This window comes from Microtus oregoni, unplaced genomic scaffold (genome assembly GCF_018167655.1).
Source record: "Microtus oregoni isolate MIOR12 unplaced genomic scaffold, Mior012 000000F_ref0000247, whole genome shotgun sequence".
NCBI lineage: Eukaryota > Metazoa > Chordata > Mammalia > Rodentia > Cricetidae > Microtus > Microtus oregoni.
Window position 1 is genome coordinate 63,208,726 of NW_024543059.1, and position 27,350 is coordinate 63,236,075.

At 35.8% G+C, this 27,350-nt stretch overlaps 1 protein-coding gene across 3 annotated transcripts in view; it reads left to right on the forward strand.

Annotated features, from left to right (window-relative positions):
- Window positions 1-27,350, forward strand: part of Pkn2 (protein kinase N2) — a 101,541-nt gene that overhangs the window by 51,640 nt on the left and 22,551 nt on the right. For all 3 annotated transcript variants that reach the window (XM_041658670.1, XM_041658814.1, XM_041658740.1), the window contains exons 4-8: window positions 8,359-8,476; window positions 9,637-9,782; window positions 9,872-10,085; window positions 20,676-20,861; window positions 21,753-21,862. In XM_041658670.1, the coding sequence (XP_041514604.1) occupies window positions 8,359-8,476; window positions 9,637-9,782; window positions 9,872-10,085; window positions 20,676-20,861; window positions 21,753-21,862 (774 nt within the window). The remainder of the gene's footprint in view (window positions 1-8,358; window positions 8,477-9,636; window positions 9,783-9,871; window positions 10,086-20,675; window positions 20,862-21,752; window positions 21,863-27,350) is intronic.

Below are 27,350 nucleotides of genomic sequence, written 5' to 3' on the forward strand. Positions count from 1 at the left end.
AGCATCTTGAAGAACCACAAATCTCTGAATTCACCAAGTCGTCTCCAATTAATGCTTTTTTGAAACAGTGTCTCCCTATATAGCCCACGCTGGCCTCACCCCACAATCCGCCCTGCCTTGACCTCCCAACTACTAGGAATACAGATATTTGCTAATGTGCCCAGTTTTATTGGCTTTTAGTGGTTTTACTATTGGCCTTTAGTATAGGAAATTTTTTATTTTTATGAAAAATTATGAAATGTTCTGCTACATGATGCCAAGCATCTTAAAATTAAATTAAGCCAGTTAGTGCTGTCTGTCTGTCATAAGATTTTTTTTAAATCCTAGGTTTATGGATTAATTTGAAGGGTTTAAGAGATCCCTTTAAAGTGTGGATAAAAGGACCATAGATTCCATTGTATTCTCCTAGAGTTCTTGGAGAATAGTATAAGACTAAGAACCATAATATATCAGTTGAACAGTGTTATGAACATACTAAAATCAAAGAAGTACGTGGATAAATTACAAAAACCACAGGTCGAAACTAAACAGACCTGTAAGCATAGTATTAGAACAGATATTTACATTCCTGTAGCTTTTGAATTATAATTAGGAAACTCTTAATTAATTATACTTAATTAGCAGACCAAAGCCTATTAGCAGCTGCTTGCTGTAGTCACCAACACAGTCTTAACATTTTTCTTCTGTCTAGATGTGATTTTAACTGGTAACTTCTCAAAGGATCAACGTACATTTTTATAAGATTAGAGATAAAATTGAATTAGAATTCTCTAGAGTATTGAAAGGATCTAGTTTAATACTCATGGTAGGTACTTGGATATAAGCTTTTAGAAGACTTATCTTAAAAAAGCAATTACAAATAATAGTAGTGGCTTGAGCAAATGACTCTGGAAATCTGGAGAAGGACCACTGAAGTTCTATAACAAATTATTTAAATCTTAACTGTGGAATATGAAAGACAATTTGATACTTAAAAACTAAATTCAGCAGGACTTAATGGCTCATACCTATAATCCCAACACTTAGGATGCTGAGGCAGTAGAATCATATCTATAAGGCCAGCATGACTATGTAATGTAATGAAACTGTCTCCACAAACAAAAGGCAACTACTTTCTAGGGATGGTGGTATGAGTTGCCTGTTTAAGACACTGAGGTTATTGATAGGGTTATAACACAAATTTGTAGTACCATTTTTAACCTTAGTTGAGAGTAAATAAAGTTTACTTTTTGTGTGTATGATGTACACATATCTATAAGTACATATGCAAGTGGGTGGCATGTGTGGGGAGGATAGAAGTTGAGTAGTTTGTTTTTATTGGAGTCCAGGTTAAATGACTTCATGTGTCTTGAAGCAGCAGTAAAAATAAAGGACATAGAATCAAGCTATTGGTATCTGAATGAGGAAGAACACAGTCAAAACTGACCCTTAGACGGCATGTAGGCAGATTGAATTGAATGTGCTATTCATAAGAAATTCACAAGAGGGAATAAGAAGTTTTGGAACAGGGATAATTACTCTCAGTTTGGCAATCAAGTCCTCTTCAGCAGCCTAGTTACTGGTTTCTATATGATAGTAACCACTATGCCTGTATGTGGTATAGTCAGAGTTGCCCTTTCAAATATTAGGTCAGATATTCTCAACCTTGTGCTCAAACCCCAATACTTTCTATCTTAGCTTAAACAAAATCCTAAGTCCTGATTCTGATTTGGTAAACCCAGAAAATTTATCCCTGGGTATCTTATCTTTTAAAAACAGCCTTTTCACCTTGTCCTGTATCATCACTGGCCTTTTCCTGCCCTTTGAATATAGCTAGCACATTCTACTCAGGGCCTTTGTCTTAAGTATTTTCTTCTCCTAAATATTTTCATGACTCTTTTTTTTTAAGTTCTTAGATGCAACCATGTCACAGCAAGCTCTCTATTACTGTCCCAAGTGAAATAGCAACAATTCTCCTCTTCATAACACTGCCACTAATTAGTTCATACAGAGTATGGATATCTTCTTCACATTCACAGTGCTATTCTTTTAAAGCGCTGTCTGACCAGACTGTCTTTGAAATCATTATGTGTTTAAGTTGACTTTGAATTTGTGATGCTCCTGCCTCCTGCCTTCTAAGTGGTGAGATTTTTCTAGGTTTGTGCAGCCATGCCTGCGACATGATCAATTCCGTCATCCTGTGTTTAACATTAAAATGCAAATTTTATGTAAGCCAAGGACATTGCTTTGCTTTTTACCGTCTGTACTATTTAGAAGAATTCCTTCCTAGTATTCTGATATACTTTATTTGCTACAAGACTGAACGCCGCGCTGTCACTCATTTGTTACCACTGTCCTCCACTGGCCCCTGTTGCACACTATTCTTTTCTGATTTCATATCTGTATACTCTAATTATTTCTACTTTATAATTTACACTACTAACATTTTTATTATTATTAATACAGAGACCTGGGCAGTGCGATATATCTATCTTACCTTATTGTCTAAGGAGTAGTATTTATTAGCACTTTCTCGGTTGTGAAGGTTTTGATAAGATTTGTTAAAGAATCTTATGCTTATGTTCAGATAATACACAAAACTATTAAAATCTAGGGCTTTTTCCAATGTTTTCTTCCTTTCCTTCTGTTCCCAACCCTTGTCATACTTTTTTCTAATTGGGAAATACCTCTTTATCTGTCTTTCTTTCTCAATGTCTATCAAACTAAAAGCTTGGGTTAGGATTCTGATGAGCCAAACCTTGTATTTTAATGAGTATGGTAATATTTAATGTATGAAAAATAAGCTACAAGTATGATAGAAAAGTTTATAATGGGCTTATTTATTTGATAGCTATGTATTTGTGAAATGTATGTTATACCTGCGTGGTTTTACAAAGCAGTACATTTTAAAATTTCTTTTATTTTTTTGAGACAGTGTCTCACTATGTAGCTCTGGCTGGCTGGAACTTGTTATGTAGTGCAGGCTGACCTTGAACTCACAGAAATCTTTGTCTCACTTCCTGAGTGTTGGGATTAAAGGCATGCGCTGTCATGACTGATCAGCTGTTTTCTATTAGGTCAAGAGCAGTGCATACTTAGAAGACTTTTGCATTGTCTTATTGTATCTTATTTTGTCATTTTTGGCTGTTGTCTCTTGGAGACCTGTTCTTTTCTGAAGGGAAACAGAGGAGGAGTGAATCTGGGGGTGAGTTGGGAGAAGTGGAGAGAGGGGAAACTATGGTCAGGATGTATTGTATGAGACAAAGAATCTACTTTCAGTAATTAAAAATGATACATAAGTTGAAAATAAGAAATTTATAGTTATTTTTGCTTATAATTATAATATATCCAATACACTTAGAATTATCAAGCATTGTAAAGTGCTTATTATTAGTATTCACTTTAATTATTGTATTTGGTGGAACCATAAGAAATTATTTTTAGTCCAAAGTTAGTAAAATATTGGCCTTAAACTGGTATAGTAACCATACACTGCTGAAGATGGCAGGTGGTACCCTAAGTCAGTTTTAAAAACCTTCATCACACTGTTGACATTTGAGCAGCTCTTCTGAAAAAGATCTGTGTGGGGAAAGTCCATTTAGTTTTTAAATGAAGTATAAGTGTTTTCCTTTCATGTTATACTAAAATAGTTAAAAGAACTTCTGGGATAAGGACATAGTTTGGCTGATGCAAGTGCTTGCCTGTTCTGCATACTATCCTGCTTTCTGCTCTTATCAGTACTTAGACCAGGCAAGTCAGAGACCAGACTAGAAATTCAAGGCCATCCTTAGTGACACAATGAGTTTGAGACCAGCCTTGGATAATAAGAAGCTTTTTCATGGGGGTGTTAGGGGAGAAGGGAGGGAGAGAGAAAAAACAAATTATCATAGTGATAAGATAATAAAGAAAATGGCTTTACTGAAAAACATAGCATTGCATAATTGCCTTACTAGTTATAATTTCACCTTTAAAGATGAGGTACTGTACCATTCTTTTGTTGCCCTAAAAGATTTTAACCATAATTATGCCCTAGCAGTATAATTTTAGTATTATGTAACGCAGAAACTCTGTATTCAGAGGGCTGTATCTCCTTTTACAGTTTCTGAAAGAAACCAACAGCTTTACAAAAGTAGTCATTTTCACACACGAGACAATTTGATTCATGTCTGATTAAATTATGAGTTTCAGAGCAAACATTTCTCTTATTTCAGATCTCTGATTTGTCTGATGTTCCCTCCCTCCCTCCCTCTCTCCCTCCCTCCCTCCCTCCCTCTCTCCCTCCCTTCTTTATTTCTTTTCCAAGACAGGGTTTCTCTGTCCTGGAAATCACTTTGTAGACTAGACTAACCTCGAATTCACAGAGCTCCGCCTGCCTCTGCTTCCTGGTAATGGGATTAAAGGTGTGTGTCACCACCACTCTGCCTTGTCTGATGTTCTTAACACTCAAGAAGCAGAAGAAAAGGAAAAATGCTTTCCTTTTAAAATTGAAACGTTAAGAGTTGTATTCATAACAGTGTATATGCTATGCCTCAGACAGATACCAAATTCAAGCAGATTCCTCACTGGTAAAGGGTAATTAACAAATGTCTATGGGGTATATGTGTCTGCCTTATAGTGTGCCTGTCAAAGGGATTTAGTAATTTGTCTGAACCTGACTTCTTTACTTGGCATGAAATCAAAATACTTTATTAAAGAGTAAAAACTAGGGCTGGAGAGATGGCTCAGAGGTTAAGAACCTTGCCTGCTCTTCCAAAGGTCCTGAGTTCAATTCCCAGCAACCACATGGTGGCTCACAACCATCTGTAATGGGGTCCGGTGCCCTCTTCTGGCCTGCCAGCATACACTCAGACAGAATATTGTATACATAATAAATTAAAAAAAAAGAGTAAAAACTAGGTAGAAGTTCCTAAAATTATTGAGTTGGGAGCAGAAAAAAAGTAAAGAAAAACTGCACAATATGCCACTCATTTCCCCAATTATATACTAATTCTGTTAAATACATCAAACATAAATTAAGAACTCAACCTTTTCTCTTTGTAAAACATCACACCATACATACCCATTTTTCTCTTTCTGCAGTGTTCCATTCTACATGGTTGTTTAACTGAAATGGTACTGCTAAATTATGCCTGTTTCTTGAATTCTGGCCCTACGTATCACGGACAATGGAGCTTGTTGTAGTCTATTTTATTCCCAAGTTAACGGTTTTGCATCAATAATAAGTGAAGATTAGCCTACCATGTAAATAACTACTTACCAATTTGATTTGTTAATCAAGTGTTGTGGATACCTATTCTTTAAAAAATTGTTTATTTAGTTATTAATTAATTTAGTTTTTAAGACAGGGTTTCTCTGTGTAGCCCTGGCTGTCCTAGAACTAGCTTTGTAGACCAGACTGGCCTTCAACTCAGAGACTCAGAAATCTACCTGCCTCTGCCTCCTGAGCACTGAGATTTGAAGAATACACCACCACTGTTCAGCTAAATTACAACTCTTATAGTAGTTCTATTAATATCTGATAGTTTTTAAAATTCCTTGTTGCGTTTCTATGATTACTATATGGAGCAAATTGTATTACTTACTTTTTTATTGTTATGATTCCATAATCAAGGCAACTTATAAAAGAGTTTGATTGGGTTTATGGGTCCAGAGGTTAGCGTTTATAATAGTGGAACGAAAGCATGGAGGCAGAAAAGCCCAGAGCTCATATTTCAAACCACAGGCTAGAGCCAGAGAGCAAACTGGTATATGTCTTTTGAAACTTCAGTGTCTGACCCCAGTGACATACAACTTCCAGCAAGGCCACACCTCCTAATCCCTCCCAGCAGCAACCAATTGGGATCAAGTAAAGCCTTAGACTTATGAGGAACATCTCATTCTAAACATCATACCAATTAGAGATTTAAAACAATGTAGACTTGTGTGTGTGTGTGTGTGTGTGTGTGTGTGTGACAGTTCTGTAGTTATTTTGTCAGAAGTAGACCTCACTAAGCTGCAGTTCCGGTGTTGGCAGATCAGTGTTTCCTCCTAGAGACTGCAGGGAAGATTCCATTCTGAGCCTTTTCATCTGCTGGAAGCTGTGCACTGGGACTCCCCATCTGTGTGTCCACTGTTTATCACAGTCTATCTCATCACTCTAGCCTGTTCTCTCTTCCGGTTTTACATTTCAGGGTCTTTCTATTCATGTTGAGTTTACTTGGATGATCCGGGATACTCTCTGTAATTTAAGGTCAGATGATTAACAATCTCAAATCCATCTTCCACAAAAATCCCTTTGCTGAGTAAGGTAACTTAGAAGATTCTCCCATTAAACATGGACATCTTTGGGTGGGCGTTTGTTATGTCCTTCTATGTCGTTTACCGTCAGTGATTCTAGAATTAAACAGAATCACAGCAATTTTGCTTAGTTCAGAATTTTGTTTGAAGTCTTAAAAGATGACTAACTCTTCAATTTTGCAAAGAACTCATTCATGACTATCAAGATTTTCTAAACTTTTCCTCTCATCACCGGTGCAAATCAGTCCTGTTCCTTGGTCTTTTTGCCTAATTTAAGAGCACACAAATATTTTCTAGGATTAAAATTTGCCCATGTATGTTACATTCCCTGAACTTTAACTCAAATTTAAAGACTTAATTTTTTAGTTACATGGTTATGTATGTGGGTATATATATGTGAGTGCAGGTGCCCACAGAAGCCAGAGGAAGGCAGAGGATGCCCTAGAACTGTGGTTACGGGTTGTTGGTTGTGGCTGCCCAACATGGGTGCTGGGTATTGAACTCTGGTCCTCTGCAATGTCAACGTACTCTTAACTGCTGAGCTGCCTCTCCAACTAACTGACTGAAATATAGTAAGATAGGAAGACATCTTGGAACACTTTTAAGTTCCATTATTGAAGTAAACATCAGATACCGTGCTTCAGATTTGGGGAATTATTGATGATGATAAAGGAACATTCATCCTATTTTGTGGAAAACAAAGATGGAAGAAAATTGCAATTTTGAATTTTTAAAAATATTACTAGGGTTTAAGGAGTGTCCATCAGAAATTGTATGATATACATATAACAGTCAATAAAATACTGTGCTACTTTTCAAAGGAAGATTCTGGAGCAGACAAGATGACTCAGTAGATAAACACACTTGCTGTGCACACCTGAACTGAGTACAGTCTCAGGATCCCATGATAGAAAGAGAACCAACTCCCCAAAGTTGTTTTCAAGCTACCACATGCATGTCTACATTCAAACACAGACATATGCATGCACACACCACCACAACAATAATAAATTTTAATTTTTCACTGGGTTTGGGGGGTTGCACGCTTTTAATCCCAGCACTTGGGAAACATAGGCAGGTGAACTCTTGAGTTTCAGGACAGCCTAGTCTACAGAATGATTCCAGGATAGCCAGATCTACATAAAGAAACCATGTCTTGAAAAATCTAAATAAATAAATAAGTTTTAATTTTAAAGACTGGTGTTCTTATATTTGTAATGATATAGCTAAACCTAGAGGACATCATGCCAATGGAATTTGCTAAGCACAGAAAGAAAAATGCTTTATGATCTTATTAGTATGTAGACCTTTGATAATAAAGTTGAATCAATATAACACTAGAACCCTTGTTCTAGGACAAGGTGAGGGAAGAAATGGGGAGAGGTAGGTCTTGCAGGCTACAAGTTTTTAGGGCAGATGAATAAGTCTAGAGATCTTAGGTATAGTTTGAAAACTGTAGTTAATATTATGTACTGAGAGACTATAGGGTTAGTTCAGTGCTATGTAAGGCTCAGCATCACAGAATTAATAATACTGTATATTGAGAAATATATTAAAGGTATAGACTGTAGGTGCCTTTAGCACACATACACACTATAAGGGTAACTAGCAGGTCATGGCTGTATTAACACTTTGTACTTTTCAGATACATAGGTGGAGATGTAACTGAGTGTGTGGTAGAGCACACACCTATTATGGATAAAACCCTGGGCTTTAGTCCCCAGCAATGTAAGCAGTCAGGCTAACGTAAGATTCATTTGTTTTCTCTCATTGTCTGAACCAATAATGTTTCTCTTTAAAGTCTTTATGGCTCTTGTCTGTGTGTCTATGTGTCTGTATATGTTTAAGATTATTAGAAGCTGGACATGATGGCGCACATCTTTAATTTCTCCACTGCAATAGGGAGGCCTGGTCTACATGTTGAGTTCCAGGCCATCCAAGGCTTCACAGGAGGACTTTGTCTCAAAAGACCAAGACTAAACTTTATTATTAGAATGTGCACATTCTTTTAACCCTTTTAATTGCTAGGTTATCAGTTGATCTTTTAAAAAGATAAAGATTTATCTTTTTCTCCACTTACCTTTTCTAATTCATTTTTGATAGGATCGGAAACTCCATGGTACAGCTCAGCAACTGCTCCAGGATAGCAAGACAAAAATAGAAGTCATCCGAATGCAGATTCTTCAGGCCGTCCAGACCAATGAGCTGGCTTTTGACAATGGTGATGGAGTACACTTAAGTTTTGTTGTCTTTTACAAGTTTAGAGTGCTTATTAAATTCATTAAGAACGAGGCATATGGGCTGGAAAGATGGCTCACCAGCTAAGAGCACTTACTGCTTTTGAAAAAGATCTGGTTTTAACTCTCAGCACCCACATTGTAGCTCACAACCATCTGTAACTCCAGTTCCAGGGGATTCAACACCTTCTCTGACTTATGTGGGCACCAGGCATGTACAAGGTTTTTATGCATACATACAACGAAAGCATGCATGTCCATAAAGTAGTAAAATAAATCTTAAAAAAAAAAACTTTCAAAAAAGGAAAAGAAAGAAACATTCAGAGTTTAGAGAAAAAGTTTTGGTTTAGGGATTTTGATTTGTTTTACATAGGATGGTTGCTTTCAGATATTTGCCCATTGTTTTTCACATGTAGAACAGAATTCTTCATTTCAATAAGCAGATTTTTTTTGATTAATGCTTTAAGAAGCATGTTACTATTTAATAGTATTCCTTTGTTTAGCATTTTTCTTACTTTATTTATATTTTTTTTATTCCAATGATAGTCTTGAGCTAGTTATTAGAGAGCCAGAAACTACAATTGTTCAGTATCTACAGATTGGTTTCATGTCCTCAGTGGATCCCAAAATCTATGGATACTCAAGTTCTAAGTGGAGCATGTCATAGTATCTGCAACGAATATTTGTGCTTCCTCTCACACACTTTATCTCTGGATTGCTTATCATACCTAGTCCAATGTAACCATAATATAAATAGTTCTGTTGCTTAAGAAATATTTACAATAACAAAAAGTTTTTATATTATCAGTACTGATTCAGTTTTTCCCTCAAACATTTTTGCTTTGGAGGTGGTTGAATTCTTAATATGGAACTTAGTAGTGTGAAGAACCACTGTGTTTCCATCTCATCAAATTATATATACCAGTGTCTTCAGGTGTAGAACCTTTTCAGATGTGATTTGTATGTATAATGACTTAAAATACCATTTTGTATTTCAGCCTTTTATCTCTTATTACTGTTGTGTTTATTGACTTAAGAATGAGCCCAATGTCAGTAATTCATTTATTTTTCATGGGTTTTAATCACTAGATGTTAGAAAATGAAATGATTCAATTAATAAATTTTTGTTTCTTTTTTCTTCTAGCAAAACCTGTGATTAGTCCTCTTGAGCTTCGAATGGAAGAATTAAGGCATCATTTTAGGATAGAGTTTGCAGTAGCAGAAGGTGCAAAGAATGTCATGAAATTACTTGGCTCAGGAAAAGTAACAGACAGAAAAGCACTTTCAGAAGTAATTTTAAAAACAATTTTTAGCTGTTTAATATGTTATTTGAAGAATATCATGGCTTAGATGACAACAATATCTCTTTTCCTTGCAAGGCTCAAGCGAGATTTAATGAATCAAGTCAGAAATTGGACCTTTTAAAATATTCGTTAGAGCAAAGGTTAAATGAACTTCCCAAGAATCATCCCAAAAGCAGTATTGTCATTGAGGAGCTTTCACTTGTTGCATCACCAACCCTAAGTCCGCGACAGAGCATGATATCCACGCAGAACCAGTATAGCACACTGTCCAAACCAGCAGCGCTAACCGGTGCGTAGTATGTGCCTCCTTTTGTATGTGTGTGTTTTTGTTAACATTAGATTGTGGATTAATAGTTGGAGTCAAGGACATTTGTACAGATCTTTTCTTGAATTATAGTTTAGTTCCTATAGTAAAATTTATTGCTTTTGCTGGGGCTGATGGCACAGCCTTTAAACCTAGCTACTTGAAATGCTGAAACTGGAGGAACACAAGTTTAAGGCTTGCCTGGAGAACTTAGTAAAACCCTCACCCAAAATAAAAATTAGATAAATGATGAGAATGTAGCTCAGTGGAAGAGTGCTTGCCTAGCATGTATAAAGATTCACTCCCCAGCCTTGAAAGTTTATTTTAAAACTGTTCATACAACCATCACCACTGTCAAGTTCTAGAGCACTTCATCATCCCTAAAGAAAACTAGTACTCATTCAGTACCCCATTCTTCTTCCTAGGCAGCTTCCTATGGCACCATTAATTGGCTTTTTGTCTCAGCGCATTTGTCTCCTAGTTCATTTCAGTGAGGTTATATGCTCTATTGCCTTCTGTGTCTGGCTTATTTCACATAGCACACTTAATCATCTTTTGACTGAATAGTGCCCATGTTATAGTTTTATACTACATTTTGGTTGTTTATTTGTTAGAATATTTGGCTTCTTTTTACCATTTGGATGTTGTGAATAATGCCTACACGAACATTTGTGTACATGTTTTTGTTTGAACACCTGTTTTCAGTCTAGATGAACACATATCTAGGAATTCACATACCAAGTCATATGACTCCATTTTATTTAAAATTTGAACAGCTATTTGTTGTTGGATTTTCTTTTACTATAGCGTCACATTGGGTGTCAATGTTGTTTCTGGTGTTTCTTTTCCTCTTAGCCCATGTTGGAACACCGAAACGTTGTTGTTGGTTGTTGGATTTTTTTCTCTTTAATCTTCTAAATTTTGGGGGGCCCCACAACCCAACTCCCAAATAAATCACACACACAAAGAAACCTATTATTACTTATAAATGCTTGGCCTTATCTTGGCTTGTTTCTTGTCAGCTTTTCTTAAATTATCCTGACTACCTTTTGCCTCTGGGCTTTTTCCTTTTCTTCTGTATATCTATCTTACTTTCCTTCTTACTCCATGATTGGTTGGGTGACTGGCTCCTAGCATCTTCCTCTCCTTGTTCTCTCATTTCTTCTTCCTTTATCCACCTTTGATGTGGGATGTCCTTTCTGTATATGTGTTGCTTTTATTGGCTAATAAATAAAGCTGTTTTGACTAACAGCTTAGCAGAGTAAAGCCAGGTGGGAAATCTGAACAGAGAAGAGATAAAGAGAATAGGCGGAATCAAAGGAGTAACATGCTTCTCCAGTAAGCCACAGCCTCTTGGCAGTACACAGATTAATAGAAATGGGTTAATTTAAGATGTAAGAGCTAACTAGGAATATGCCTGACCCGTCGGCCAAACAATGTTGTGATTAATATAATTCCTGTGTGATTATTTGGGTCTGGGCAGCTGGAGAACAAAAGTGTAGTCTCCATCTACACTCCTTTTTACCCTCTCTGCCTGCCAGCTCCGCCTATCCTTTCTCCTGCCTTGCTATTGGCTGTTCAGCTCTTTATTAGGCCATCAGGTGTTTTAGACAGGCAAAGGATCACAGCTTCACAGTTAAACAAATGCAACATAAACAAAAGCAACACATCTTTACATTATTAAACAAATGTTCCAGAGCATAAACAAATGTAACACACCTTAAAACAATATTCTACAACAGCTATCAAACTCGACAGGTATTGCTCAGTTTAACATTCCCCAAAACAAGTGCATGAGGGTTCTCTACATTTCACCAGTGTTTGTTATTTTCTTTTTGTTGAGTGTTGTTATTTCCTTTGTTGTTGTTAGTTTTGAAATTATTATAGCTATCCTAGTAGGATCATTATTGAAAGTAGGGTATAGGTCCTTGGCTGTTTGTGTAGCTGTCTTTATTCCTTTTTTCAGTTGTGTGTGTGTTTCACATTTTTTTTGTCTCTGTTAGATGATTCTATTTATATAATTATTATATCTTCCTCATGAATTGACTTCTGTCAATATATAGTGTCCTTTTTTGTCTTATAACAATTTGATGTAAAGTCTGTTTTGTCTGACAATTATATCATCTTTAATGCTTTCTGTTAGTATTTTTTAACTACATTGTTTCATGCATCTATATTTATAATAAAAGCCAGTGATATTTAATAAATTCTAATGCTAACTACTGGAAGTTAGTTTAAATTTTATAGGGTTATTCTATATACTTGCCTTCACTTCCGACATGTAATTATAAGCTTGGAGTTCCAGTCATCTGTACCTCTGTACTTCTTTAGAACCTCAGGCTCCATTCCCTGGGACAGACTGATGAACTCATAAATTACTATATTTAACGTTACAGTTTTATTATAAAGGATATGAATTAGACTCAGAAAAATACATCTTTTTATATGTAGAACCTAGATGTTTATGTAATAAAGTAGAAGAGGGTAAAATAAAGGGAGCCAGTCAAGCAAGGGCAGGAAGCATGGGGAGGGAAGTGAATGGGAATAAGTAAAATGACACATGTGTATGAAAATGCCAAAATAAAACTTATTACTTCATATGCTAACCAATAAAATTAATTTAAAGAAGAGTTGGAGATAGTAGGCTGAGCCACAAGCGAAATGCAAGAACTGGGAGGGTCTTTGGGTTCTTAGGATTTGTTGCCCTGCGTAACATATCCATATCTGTCACCTACTAGGCTGTTCACTTTAGCTTTGGGGGTTCTGAATTTTTATTAAACTTTACTATGTGATTGTGATTGAGTGAATCATTGCTGTGTGAGTGAAGTCAATTCCAGCTAGTTTCCCTGTTCAGGAGGTCAGGGCATCAATCTTATATCACATGACTCAAAGCCCCAACCCCCTATATTATAATTACTTTTTCTAGAAATGTTATTCCCCATCATGAAACTGTTTAGGGACCTACAATGAAACACCTTGTTAACATAAACTCCAGTATGGTCTGACACACCATGATTGCCAGATTTCTGTACTGGAGACAGTTCAAAAAGTTTAGGACAGTGGTCCTAATGTTGTAACCCTTTAATACAGTTCGTGTTGTGATGACCCCCCCAACCGTAAAATTATTTTCATTGTTATTTTATAACTGTAAGTTTGCTACTGTTTTGAATTGTAAATATCTGTTTTCTGATGGTCTTAGGCAATCCCCAGGAAAGGGCCATTTGAAGAACCCCAAGGAACACAACCCACACAAGTTGAGAACTCCTGGCTTAGGGTCTCCTTACCATAACTAATAGTAAAATTCTTTTTAATATAACAAAAGTACCTACTAAAGAATGAGGTCAGCCCGGGCAAATATGAGACCTCTGTCTCAGAACACAATAGAGCCTGGGAGATGACTCATCAAGTAAAGGTATTTGCTAACAAGCCTAACTCCCATAGTTTCCTCTAATCACATGCATGCTATGGTATGCACATACATACATAATCAGTCAAGTAATGTAATTTGTAAATTTTTAAACAAAAGATTTTTTGCTACTTTTCCATAAATGGTACTTTTTCCTAGAGCCTTATGATATGACCTCTTTATAGATTTTTCTAGTCTCTTATTCTCTCATTTTTTTTTACTATTTAATTAATTAATTTTAAATTAGTGAATTATTTTTAGAAAGGTTATAATAGGCACATGCAGAATTTGAACAAGAAATAGATTTCATAAGCCAAATTTCTACATATTCATTATCTCCTCTGCTATCAACATCTTAAGCCAGACTGGCATGAGTGTGTTTTAGTTTGAGATTGGGTTTTTTACACACACCCTTTCTGATTTGTGTTTTAGGAGTGTACTGTTTTGATGCAGTCTCACTCTGTATCCCATGCTGGCCTTGAACTCATCCTCCTGAATTACAGGCATGAGTCACAAATTTTTATAATTGGTGAGTCTACACTGATACATCATTGCCATCTGAAGTCCATAATTTATATTAGCTTCTCTTTGTGTGGACATTGCCCAGGTGTTAGCCAGTAATGTAATAGTGTAATATAATGTAATGTATGGTACATTGTAATGATGGGTATCTGCCATTATATTTCTATTTTGCTTTCTGCCAGTCTGAGTTCCAGACTACAGGCCTGGTAGCCCTTTGCCTTTATATTTTTTAATATTGAATTTGTTCCTCTCCCTTCTCCCAAATTCTGGAATTATAGGCATTTATCTCACACCTAGCTCAAGGATTCTTTTTCCTGGATATCATAGCTTGAGTTGAAATGTGTAGCTATTTCAAGGCTTTGTGTGTGTGTGTGTGACAGAGACAGAGACAGAGGGGGCGTGTGGGGTGGGGCGAGGGAAGGGCCAGCATTATATGTGTGAGATCCCAGAATTTCAGCATTTTTTTAGTACTCTACAAAAACTGTTACATACAGGTGTTCCTTCCCCCTTCTTCTGCTGTTAAAAATTGTCTTTGTACAAGCAAGTTTGGGTTTTACAGCTCTGGAGCTACAAAGGTATAATTGGGAAGCCAGACCGTATAACTGCAATAGGGTTTTATCTGGGAGAAATTTTTCTGCCCAGGCATTGGTTAGTTTTTCTGCTCAGGAATTCGTTAGTTTCAGGGCCCAACTATGTTTCTTTCACTGGTCCTTTTTAGCTATTTTACTCTGTTTTCAGGGCTAAGGCTAATTTTGCTGGCTCTGGTTCTAGGGCCAAAATATGTTTCTTTGGCTCTAGGTTCAGGGATAAAGTTTCTTTCACTGGCTCTGGGTTCAGAGTCAGGGTATTCAGGAATTGGTTGGTTTTGCGTTTCAGTTTATCAAGGGCAGAGTTGACTCTGGTTTCAGGACTAAACTGTGTTTCTTTCACTGATCTTTTTTTTTTTAATTTTTTTAATAGCTTTCTGGCTCTAGTTTTGGGGACAGGGCATATTTCTTTCACTGGCTATGGTTCCAGGGCCAAAGTGTTTCTTTGGCTCTGGTTTCAGAGTTAGGGTATGTTAAAAATAATTACAAAACCCAAATCATGGTATTTGCTTTAGTATATACTAATGTCATTTGTGTTATAAGTGTTCATTATATTTTCTTTGGTTTTAAATCTTTGGTTACTAACTAGTGTCTTTTCACTTAAATGTAAGCCATTTTCTTTAACGTCACTTCTGAGTAGGTAATGTGGTGAAGTACTGCCTTGGAATTTGTTTTTATAGGGGAATATAATTATTCTTTCATTTTTGTATCACAATTTTGTTATATATTGTTGGCGAAGGCTGCTTGTTTGTTCCTGGTTGCCCAGACCCAAAATTACCACACAGAAACTATATTAAGTAAATCACTGCTTTGCCTATTAGCTCTTGCTTCTTATTGGCTATCTCTCTTTTTTTTTTAATTTATTATGTATGTAGTGTTCTGGGCACCAGATCTCATTATAGATGAGTTGTCTGTCATCATGTGGTTGCTGGGAATTGAACTCAGGTCCTCTGGAACAGCAGTCAGTTCTCCCAACCTCTGAGCCATCTCTCCAGCCCAGGCTATCTCTTACATCTTAATTTAACCCATTTCCATTTTGTATTTTACCATGAGGCTCGTGGCCTACCAGCAATATTCCACCTGGTAGCCTGTGTCTTTCCCCTATGCTGGCTCCATAGCCTCCTGACTTCCCGTTCTTTCTCCCAGCATTCAGTTTAGTTTTCTGTGCCTATCTTCTGCCCTGCACAGTCCCAAGACTTATCCATTAACCAATAAAAGCAACACATATATAGAAGGAAATCCCATATCATTACATAGAATTTATCGACATTGTCTCTCAAAACTTTCTTAAATAGTAATAATTTATTTTTATTTTTATGTGCATTTGTGTTTTGCCTACATGCATGTCTGTGTGAGGGTACCAGATCCCCTGGAACTGGAGCTATATAGACAGTTATGAGCTGCCATGTGGATGCTGGAAATTGAACCTGGGTCCTCTGGAATAGCAGCTAGTGCTGTTAACTTCTGCACCATCTCTTAAGTCCTCTCTTAGTGGTTTTATGAGTGCCTGTGCTCATTCATTCATGTATGTGGATTTGGATGCACACGTGCCATGGTGCACAATCTCATGTATCAGTACTCATCCTCCACCTTGTTTGAAACAGGGTCTGTTTTACTGTTTCTCTGCTGTGTATGCCAGGCTGCCTAGCTCTTAACTTTCAAGGAAATCCTATCTCTATAACCCGTCTCCCTCCAGCTTTTGTCTGGGTTTTGAGGATGTAAACTTGGGCACAAAGAGAATATTGGGAGTTGTTTCCTTTGTCCCATTATATGTGAATTGGTGATCAAACTCAATTCATCAAGTTTGTCTACAAGTGACCTTACCTCCTTAATCATTTTGCCAGCCTAATGTGGTAAACTGACAGAACACTTGAAGGAAATTTTATAATTCAGCTTTACTCTTGTTACTAATTAGAATCATCCTAAACTGTAGCTCCCAATTTGAACTAAATCTGAGTCACACTGTGGTGCCAAAAGGAATTTGAAACACAACAGGGTATATATTTGAGGCCTCACAACATTACCACATTTATGCTAACCATCCATGCCACTGGAGGTTTCTCTCCTGCCCACCAGTTCCCAAATAACCACTCTGAGACTTAATATTAATTACAAACTGTTTGGCATATTAGCTCAGGCTTATCATTAACTAATTCTTATAACTTTATTAGTCTACATTTTACCATGAGGCTCATGGCTTGTTACCTCTTTCTTATCTGGCCACTGCTGGCATCTCTGAGACTCTGTCTTCTTTTTCCCCTTATCTTTGCTTGGATTTACCACTTTGTTCTTTTGGCCAGCTAAGCTTCTTAATTAATCAATAGTAATAAAACATTCACAGCATAAAGAAGGGTATTCCACATTTACAGCTTACTGCAGTTATAATTTGAATCCCAGCTGGAACTACGTCCTTTTGACATCTGATGTCTGATGTTGTAAAACTGCGTTTTATTTTGTTAATATGTGAAAAGTTAGTAGAGGAGGAAATCAAAGTGGAAATTTTGAAACCTATTCCAGAGTTTGGGAAGCTTGTGCATTGCTCGGCAAATGGCCCCTGTTAGGAAATAATCTTGCTTATTTAACGAAATAAAAGGTATTTTCAAGTTGTGTGAATTACTTTTTCAAATAGCTATTAATTTATGAAGATGTCAGTAATATTGAACTACTATTTAACAAACTTTTCTGTAAAGCTTGGAACACTCTAAAGAAACTGCATATTTTGATACCTGTGGACTTCTATAGTTATAGTTTATATGGCTCCCACCACAAATATCTTACAATTCAAGTACTTTGTAAGCCATCTCCTGCTATCTTCTTTAAATGTCTTGGCCTTATTATCCATCTTGTAATATTGTATGCATGTTTTAAACCAAAAAAAAAAGTGTAGACCTATAGTGGTTCACAAACAGTTGATGGCTACTATGTGGTAATTAGGTACACACTGTGCTTACTGTTTTAAGTTTGATGATCTGTTAGGTTAGTGTTTATTCTCAATTTCTCAAAGATTCATTGGTTAAAATAGATTTCAAGCATTTGGAAATTGATATTATGATAGAAAAGTAGTAAAGCCACACTTTTGAAATTAGCTGATATGCTTACAATTTTATTTTTTGTTCTCTATTCTAGTCTGGTTTTGCTGGCTAGTTTTATGTCAGCTTAGCACAAGCTAGAGATGTATATTAGAAGAGGGAATTGAAAACTGTCTCCCTAAGATCAAGCTGTAGGCAATCCTCTAGGGCATTTTCTTAATTAGTGATGTTTAGGGGTCTAGCCCATTGTGGGTGGTACCATCCTTGGGCGTGTATCCTGGCTGCTATAGGAAAGTAGGCTGAACAAGCCAACAAGCATCACTCTTCCATGGCTTATGCTTTGCTTTCTGCATCCAGGTTTCAACCCTGTTTGAGTTTTTTCTGTCCTGACTTTCTTCAGTGATGGACTGTGCTGTGGAACTCTGACCTGAAATATAAACCCTTTCATCATCCCAAAGTTGCTTTTGGTTATGGACTTTCACCACAGCAGCAGTAGCCCTAACTAAAACATGGGTTTTTTTTTTCATAATTTGTTTTAAAACGTATTACTCAATTACGCCAAGAGTGTGTAACATAATGGTGCTTGTTGGCAATCCCAACCCTGGGAAGCTGAGATGGGAAGATCCATCAGGGTTCTAAGTTAGGTGGGGCTACACAGAAGGCCTCATCTCAAAACAGCCATAGCAGTTAATAACATAATTTTGTAGGTCACAATACTGAGTTAGTAAAAAAGCTTATGAATGTATTTAGTTCTTAGATTCATGTGCTTTAAATTTTTTGTATTATGGTTTATGAAGGTGAAGAATGTAGTTTTACCCTATTTCTAATGTGGTTACAAGCAATTGTAATTATGCCATGTCATAAAAGAATGGAACCTCTAGATGTTTAATAAAGATCCTAAGGTTTTTTTTTTTTGCTCTAAATGAAAACAGGTGGTAAGCATTGTCATGTCCTAATATTTTGAGATTACTGAAATATTTAATAAGACACCAGGATTTGAAGTCGTAACCAGATGTTTTCAGTTTCCCCAGGATAACTTTTACAACTTAGTATTTACACTGGAAATGAGAAAAATTTGCCATTGTTTTCAACAAAACAAGTAAAATACAAGCACAACAAATTTCTTTTTGAACAACAGTAAAAAGATAGCTACCCTGCTTAAACTGTCTTGTTGCTCCATAGCTTAACAAGCTTGAACAGAAAGGTAATTGTTCTTCTTCCTACCTTAACAAGTTTGCTACTGCAAAGTGATTCAGTAGGATTCACCCATTTTAAAATACCATTTTTGCTGGACAGTGGTGGCGCATGCCTTTAATCCCAGCACTCGGGAGGCAGAGGCAGACAGATCTCTGAGTTCGAGGTCATCCTAGTCTACAGAGCAAGTTCCAGGACAGGCTTCAAAGCTACAAAGAAAACCTGTCAGAGAGAGAGAGAGAAGGGGGGGGGGGGACTGTTTAATAACTTTTAAAATAAATACATATCACCTTTTGAAGGTATTGAAAAGTAGTTCTGCCCTGTTTTCCAATGAGAAAACTACTGTTATTTTAACCTCTGTTCTTCTGTATGTAGTGTTATTTTCTTCTTGTTGCCCATGGTGTTTTCTATTTATCAAAAAAAAAAAACCCTACTTTATGATTCTTTGATTTAGTGATCATTGAGCTTCTTGAACTTATCATTTTCATAAAATTTTGAGAGCTTTTAGCCACTTCTTAAAATATATATATATATATATATATATATATATATATATATATATTTGTTTCCCATTCTGTCTGTCTTTTTTTTTTAAATCAGGAACTTTATTTAAACTTGCATGGTTCTGTCTAAGTATAATTCATAGTTCACATGTGTGTAATTCATTTCATTGGTGTATTAATCTTGTCTGATGCTAATGTCTTTAACTCAGACAACCTTTTCTTTTTTTGTACTGCCTAAAATTTCGACATGAAGGCAACATTTTAAAAAAAAGATTTATTTATTTGTATTTTTTTTATGTGTTTTGGTGTTGTCTTTTTATATGTCTGTCTGTGCACCACATCCAGGCTGTTCACTTAGACGGCAGAACAGGATGTCAGATACTCTGGAACTATAGTTACAGACAGTTGTTAGCTGCCACATGGGTACTGGGAACTGAACCTTGGTCTTCTGAAAAAAAAACAGTAAGTCTCTTCACTCCTGGGCCGTCTCTCCAGCCCTGAGACAATACTTTTAATTAAAAGTTTAGTCCGCATAATGACAAATCCATGTATCCAGATAGCTTTAGTCACAGTTCTTTGTTTTCATTTTGAACACCTTTATTTGTCTAAGAAAAATATATAGTTGTACTTAATTATAACGCATAATTATTTAACTTTCCTGATACAGAAAATAAAATGTTAACTTTACATTTCAAATAGAACAGGAGCTGTTTGTTTATGCAGACAGCAAGGCAAAAGTACTTTTCTGTTTCAGCTGTATAACTATTAAGCATAGCTGTTATTTCACTCAGAATTCTTTGTATCTAATCTGAATGCTAATATTTAGCTTTATTTTTCCCCTCATGTTTTCTAGCCACATAATTTTAAAATCGTTATGATTATAAAAGAATTATTTGTATATGTGTTTATTTTGTCCCCCCCCACACACAAAATAAATATTGGTAAATATTGTTCTTCTAAAGTTGTTACTTATTTGTATTAGTTTGTTAAGACAGGTTCTCTTATGTAGCCCAGGCTGAACTTGCACTGTCTATATAGTTACAGGCTGTCCTTTAAGGCCTCTTCTGCCTCAGCCATACGTTCTGGCATAATAGGTGTAGCCTACCATTCTGGTTGGTAATGTTCCTTTCTATAAAAACTATTGCAGTTATCATGATTAAGAGTTTTCAGTTGTTTTTTTGAGTGGATGAATGAGGATGGCAGATTCCTCACAGATTCTCTGTTGAAGAAATTTTGTTATTTCAGCAAATCATCTTTTTTTCCCGCTTTCTAAATAGATAAAACTTGGCTTTGTATATTAAAATTGTTCTTATTTCATATTTATTTATTAACAGGTACTTTGGAAGTCCGTCTCATGGGATGCCAAGATATCCTAGAGAACGTCCCTGGACGGTCAAAAGCAACATCGGTTGCACTGCCTGGATGGAGTCCCAGTGAAAACAGATCATCTTTTATGAGCAGAAGTAGTAAAAGTAAAAGTGGAAGTAGTCGCAATCTCCTGAAAACCGATGACTTATCCAGTTCAGTAACCATGCTTTTTACAATCATGTCACAGATTAAAGGGCCTTATCAATAGAGACAGACAAAAATGGGAAGTGTCCAAATAGGACCAAAAGATTTAATTACCATAATTTAAAATTATTTTAAATTTAAAATAAGAAATAGAAAAGCAATACATTTTGCTCTATTAAAAATAAATGACAATACATGGCAAATAACAAAATCATTTGAAAGAATGAAATGTTGAACATCATATTTTATACCAAAATGAAGGGCTATGGACACTTGAGATTTTTCTTCCTATTATACTCTATCTTGGTTCTTTTAATGGTTTGGTGACCATTATAAATTGAACTTTTAGTAAATAGCTAATGGATGAGATTGTGCTGGAATAGTGACTGTAATCAGCTTTGGGAGGGGATGCATTCAGGGTTGTAAAAGCAAAAATAAGAGATTTAGGAGCACATTGAGGACATCCTAGTATATAACATATAGCTGAGAAGGAAGGCAAATGACAATTTAACATTCTAGAGGATACGGAAGTAGATTTCTTATGTTTAGAGGGTACTGGGAGAGAAATGAAAATAAAATTTAAGGCAATGAATGAGCCCTCTATCCGGCAAATGAAGTGGGAGATGATCAGATGGCCAATATGGATGCACACATAAGCAGGGTAGTTGAATTACATTTTTACATATGAAAAACAGCTTTAGTGTTTGTGTTTTATCAGAAATGATAATGTAGGAGGAGCTGATAGGTATGTTTTTATCTACAAAAGAAACCCAATTAAAATTTTGACAGTTCGATATTCATTATACAAAGAATCCTCAGACTGTTGTTACTGTGAAATAGTGGTGATTATATTTTAACATTTTACAGTTTTTAACCAGACTTTCAAATTCTAATTACAGATGATGTCTGTGCTGTTTTGAAGCTAGATAATACTGTGGTTGGTCAAACTAGCTGGAAGCCTATTTCCAATCAGTCATGGGACCAGAAGTTTACACTGGAGCTAGACAGGGTAAGATGAGAAATTTTTACTTGAAAATAGTGTAAAACTTTTACTTATTGGAAGCCTTTAGGTTTTATTATACTACATTGTTTTGTATTTTGAGATAGGGTCTTACTATATGTCCCAGCTGGGCTCTAACTCACAGAGCTTCTCCTGCCTCAGGGATTGAAGGACCACCGCACCAGGTCCAAGAAGTTTGTAAAAGAAGAACTTAAACATATTTCTGAGGTTTCTCATCTGAGGGATGTGTATACGTTTGTCTTAAGACATAGGTATATATCTGAATGCTACAGTAGCTTTAGTTTGCAATAATCTGAAAATGTGTAGTTTATATCAACTAAAAAAGTCTGTAATTGTAAAGTCTAGTACCAGAGTATGTGTATGTTCCTACAGAGTATGTTAGCATTGGGGTTATTTTGTATTGTTTTTCGGTGTAGCTCCATTTGGCTCAATTGCCAGTCGGTGTAGCTCCATTTGGCTCAATTGCCAGTTTTCTTTCCTCAACCTGTGCTTGGATTACAGCCCTCTGCCACTGCCATGGTTAGCTATTTGTATTTAATAACATACAATCTATTTACTGCAGTGATTCTTCTGTACCAAGATTTGCAAAATTGACACTGAAAGGAGTTCTTATGCTCTGTTTTCCCAGCTGTCAGTGTGTCAGAATGGTGTTTATAGCTAGGGTCTAGTCTGTGTCTGTATAACAACAGAGGTCAACACAGTACATTTAAATCTGCAAGATACTTTTAGATTTTAATCCATCCATTAGTCTAGAAGAAAAATAATCAGCCTTTATTGTATTTTGGTCTAAAAGTAATAGATTTTACTATTTAATGATCAATACATCTATACTATTTTAATTACATGTAACAGTTAGTGAGGGCTTATATTTGTTGTCTGGGGAGATTATAGGCTTTGGAAGTGCAGCCAGTTACACCTCTAACTTCTGCCTGTAAAATGTTTTTATAATTTTTTTGATGTTATCGTCAAAGTAAATATCCTGTTTCAGACTTACCGTTGCTTTTATTGTCTCATAACTATATCTGCCAGATAACTTTTACAGATATCTAACCTTCTGTATTCCTCTTCAGTGATATGTGAGACATGTGAGGACTACGTCCATATAATTTTTTAAAGAAGTGGTGAGAATTTAGTGTTCACTATTTCACTAAAGTAATCTAACTAATCTCTCTACCTAAGCACCAAACTGATTTTCAGCAAATGCTACTTTCATCTCAGTTTGGAAACATTCATTCATTAGACGCTCCTGTTTAATCAAATATTTATTGATTACTGTAGCATCCCAGTACTTCCAGGTGCAGATTAACAATGAACAATATAAACAAGTCTCTGAGGTTCTGTTAAAAGGTTTATACTTGACTGGCTTTTCAGTATATATCTTCCTAGTTACAGGCTTTACTATTACAACAGAATTATCTTTGTAGTCTGTTACTTAGTTTTGAAGTCATATCTCTATTCTAATGACTTCATCTTAAAAGATAATGACTTTGCTATTCACACTTTATGATAGTGTGCTTAGAAAATTCATACAAGAAATCTTGATCTTAGGGAATTTATGTGAAGAATAACTGTGAGGGCGAAGAGATGAAAGGCACATAGATTGATAGATATCTGTCACTGAGGTATAAGTATAAATATACTTTAGTAATGAGAGGTAAACTAAATTGTGTTAGTAGGAATAGAAAGAATATGTGAAAGATGAAAGGCAAGTTAGTAAAACTTAGTAACAGAGTCGACTAAGATCTACAGGAAGAAAATGCTGTCACGATGGTCTTAAAATAATTATACTGTAGAAGGATAAGTTCTAGAGTTCTTCGAGTTAGAGATCATAAGTGAATCAATCCCATCCATCTGTAAGACCATTCTTTGTGTATTTACTCATCAGCTTATATGTGCCGGGCATTTTATAGGATATAGGTTCACAGAGATACATAGTTACAGTGTAACTCACAGGCTTACTAGTCACTGAATTTCCATGCCAAGTATTGTATCATTGCTGGCTGTAATTGGTCCAAACAGTCAAAGTCCTATAGAAAAAGAAGATAGCTAGTAAACAGATTAAAATATGCACAGGATCAGAAGTGAGGGACTACCTTAGAGAGTGGAAATTATACTTAACCTGAGACCTGGTGTGGGAAGACGTAGACAGATTGCTAGGATCCAAAGAGTATTTCTAAAAGAGAAACAACTCCCTAACACAGATGGGAACTTGATTTGTGGCCAACAGAAAAACCTGAGAGATAGAGGTGTGTTGTGATGTAAAACAGCAGAGGCGGAGGGGTGCCACATTATAACTTAGTTATTGGCTATGAGGTAGAAGAGAGTAAAAGATCTTTTTATTGTTACTCTTGTCTTTGTTTTGTCTTGTGGATTTTTTTCTTTTAAGCTCATTTTGATCTCAAATGTGTTCTTCTTGCCTCAGATTCCCACATGTTCTACCATGTCTGTAGACTTTTAATAGGGTTCTTGATCTCTGGTTTACTACAGTAAATGATCTGACAGAAAGAAATGCCATCTATTAGAGAAGCTACCACTAATCTACAATGAAAAAAGTCTTTCATAAGCAATATTCCAGAAGTAGAAAGGGGGTAGTGAGGGATGTTAAATGTTTGATCGTTTCTAGAGCACTGTATTTACTTACTCTTATCCAGTGGAGAATTTCCAGGATGGTAAGATGGTTTAAGTTAAAGGAGAAATAAGGAGAAAGTTTGACTAGGAGTATCAATGAGGTTCGAGTATGAGTCTTAACTCGCTGGAGCGAGTTCATAAGGATCTTTCCTGGCCAGGTCTTGGTTTTAAGAGATAATCTAATCAGTGTTTGCCAGATGCTTGGAGAAGAGATTGACTATGCTTCATGACTTGGAAGAACAGGGCACAAACCAGTAGACAGATTCAAGTCTCTGAGTCCATTTGCTATCTTTTAATTGTCTGATAATATGACAAGTTTTTTAAGTTTACTTTCGTCTATTTGGCTCACTATCTCTAAGATGGGTGTTAAGGATGAAATACAGTAATGTTAGGTAGAAAGGCAGGCACCGTGTATATACAATGCCTTTTATTATCCTGGCACACTTTAGCCATTCAGTGATACAGTAATAAGCATGCAAATGTGTGTATGCATGCACTGCTGCTTCCACAAGTCCATGCTCAGAGACCAGGGTAGAACATCCTGTGTCATCTATATTCCCTTGAGATAATATTACTATAAGAGAAATGGAAAAGAATTAGAAATGTTTCTTCCATTAAAGGTCCTAAGATTGGCAGGTTAAAAAACAAATTATGACAAAATAAAAGGTTAAATAGTTTGGAATCAGAAAGTTGGATTTTACTCAATATGAGCTTGTGTCCAAAATTTGAAAATAGATGAAAATATGATGATGTTTAAGGAGAAATAGTTCATGGGATTGAGATTTGAAGTTAATGTTTAAATGTTTAAAGAGAAGTGTTTTGAAAACTTGGGTGAATAATGAATGATAAACCAAAATGAGTAGGCAGAGTTTTAAAAAAATGGAATGAAATTAAAGATGTGTAGATTTCATTTTGACACAATTGATGGGAAGTAGAAAATAAAATGTGGTTTGGCCATTAGTTGATGAATTATTTGTTCATATACATGGGAAGGAGAACTGATAGAACTTACAAAAGTGGCAAATGTTATATTTGAAATTGAGGATGAGTTAAATGGCTCTGAGATATAGCTAAAGAAGTTGTAGGAAGAATAAAGTGAGGTTTTATAAAAATTATAATAAAGAGGCCAAGACACATGAAAGATAGAACAAGAAGGCCAACACACTAAGTAGAGTTCAAAATCAAGGAATAGAGGGTAGCTGTTTATATGAACTTTCCAGAGGCAGTTATAATTATGAGCTGCAGATTTGAGAATCCAAGTTTCTAGAAGAATAAGATACCCACATATGAAAAGTAAAGAGAGAGGATTGTGGATGTTTAATCTAACCTTAATGCATGGAGGGAGTTGTACTGCCATAAGGAAGACCAGAAGGAAAATCAGCTGTTTTCGTTTGGGAAATAGATTTAAATTTCAAAGTAGGAACAATAAGTGTACAGAGACAGAAGAATATATAAGTTTAGAATAGAAAGAAGGCTGTGGAAGAGTATGGCCTGACATAGGAAAGAGTGATAAGTAACATAATTTTATAAGACAATAATTCATTCAGTTCTAATTGTTTGCCTGCCTTTTTCCCTGTAATGGAGTAAGAGTGCTTCTGTGACAGACTGACTTTTCAAGCATAAATCATGACCTTTAATTGTTTCTTGTCCCTGTGTCCTGTCCTTTATTCCTTCTTGTCACATTTTTTCCAGCTGTAGAATCTCCTCATTGGACTCCCAGAATGAACCAGATATTACTGTTTCCTCAAGTGATTGATTTGTCTTTGCCCCAGGAGCTTCTAGTCTTCTAACTTTCCTGTTCTATCCTTTGTCCTAATAGGCACATAGTGAAGTGCCCGAATTACTGAATAGTGTCCTAGAATAAGAGATACTGGTAGATGAGGGCAGGAACATTGGAAAGTTAGTATGCACTCCCCCTCTCCTTCACTTCTTTGCCTTGCTTTTTACAGCAGTGTTCTGTAGTTAGTGCTCCTTCTGGGTGGTTGTCTTGTCACAATCCATCTTCACTTGTTCATCCTAAGAGTGATCATGACATCTGCTCTAGCTAAGTACTCAGGTTTTTATTCTTTGTTCTTTAATCACATCTTAATAAATTTTTATTTAACTCTTTAAAGTTTTTAGTATGTCATCTGCTTGCTTGCTGCAAAAACCCACGTTTTCCTCAGAAGCTCACTAAAGACCAATAATCATTACATGCATCATTGTAAACATGTTACCATTCCTTAGCTCATTGATTTTCAAAACTTTTTTTTAACTTTAGGACAAACAAAAAGTTTACTTTCTGTGTTTTCGTTTTTGCAGTGGAATTTCATTCTCCTTTACTTTAGCAGAGCTCTCAAACTTTTTCAGTTTAGTGCTCCAGTAAATTTTTCATGGTGTCTCTATAAGCCAAAATATAAAAGTAAATACATATTCCATGGTTGTCTTCATTATGAAGTAAGTGCCAGATGAGGCATAATCTCAGCACTTACGAGGTTGAGGCAGGAAAGTTTAAGGGCAGCCTGGGATATGTACAGTAAGAGCCTTTCTCAAAAACAAAACATTTAACTAATTATTAATTGGAATTTGCTTTTATGTCCTTAAAAGTCAGTTTCGGGGGGAACAAGTGTTAAATGCTTTTATGTAGTCCTCATTTAATTGCAAATAATAAGTAGTATGCATGTATGTTGTCCAGAATATAGTTTTCCAAAATTTGGGATCAAATGGACCCTTATTTCTTTTGCACATTTTTTTTTGTTGTTATTGCTGAAAAGGAATCTTAGTAAAGATTTGATGGCATCAAGATAGATATAGCTCTATATCTATATTATAGTGAAATAAACCTCAGCTGGTAGTTCTCATTGTGCAC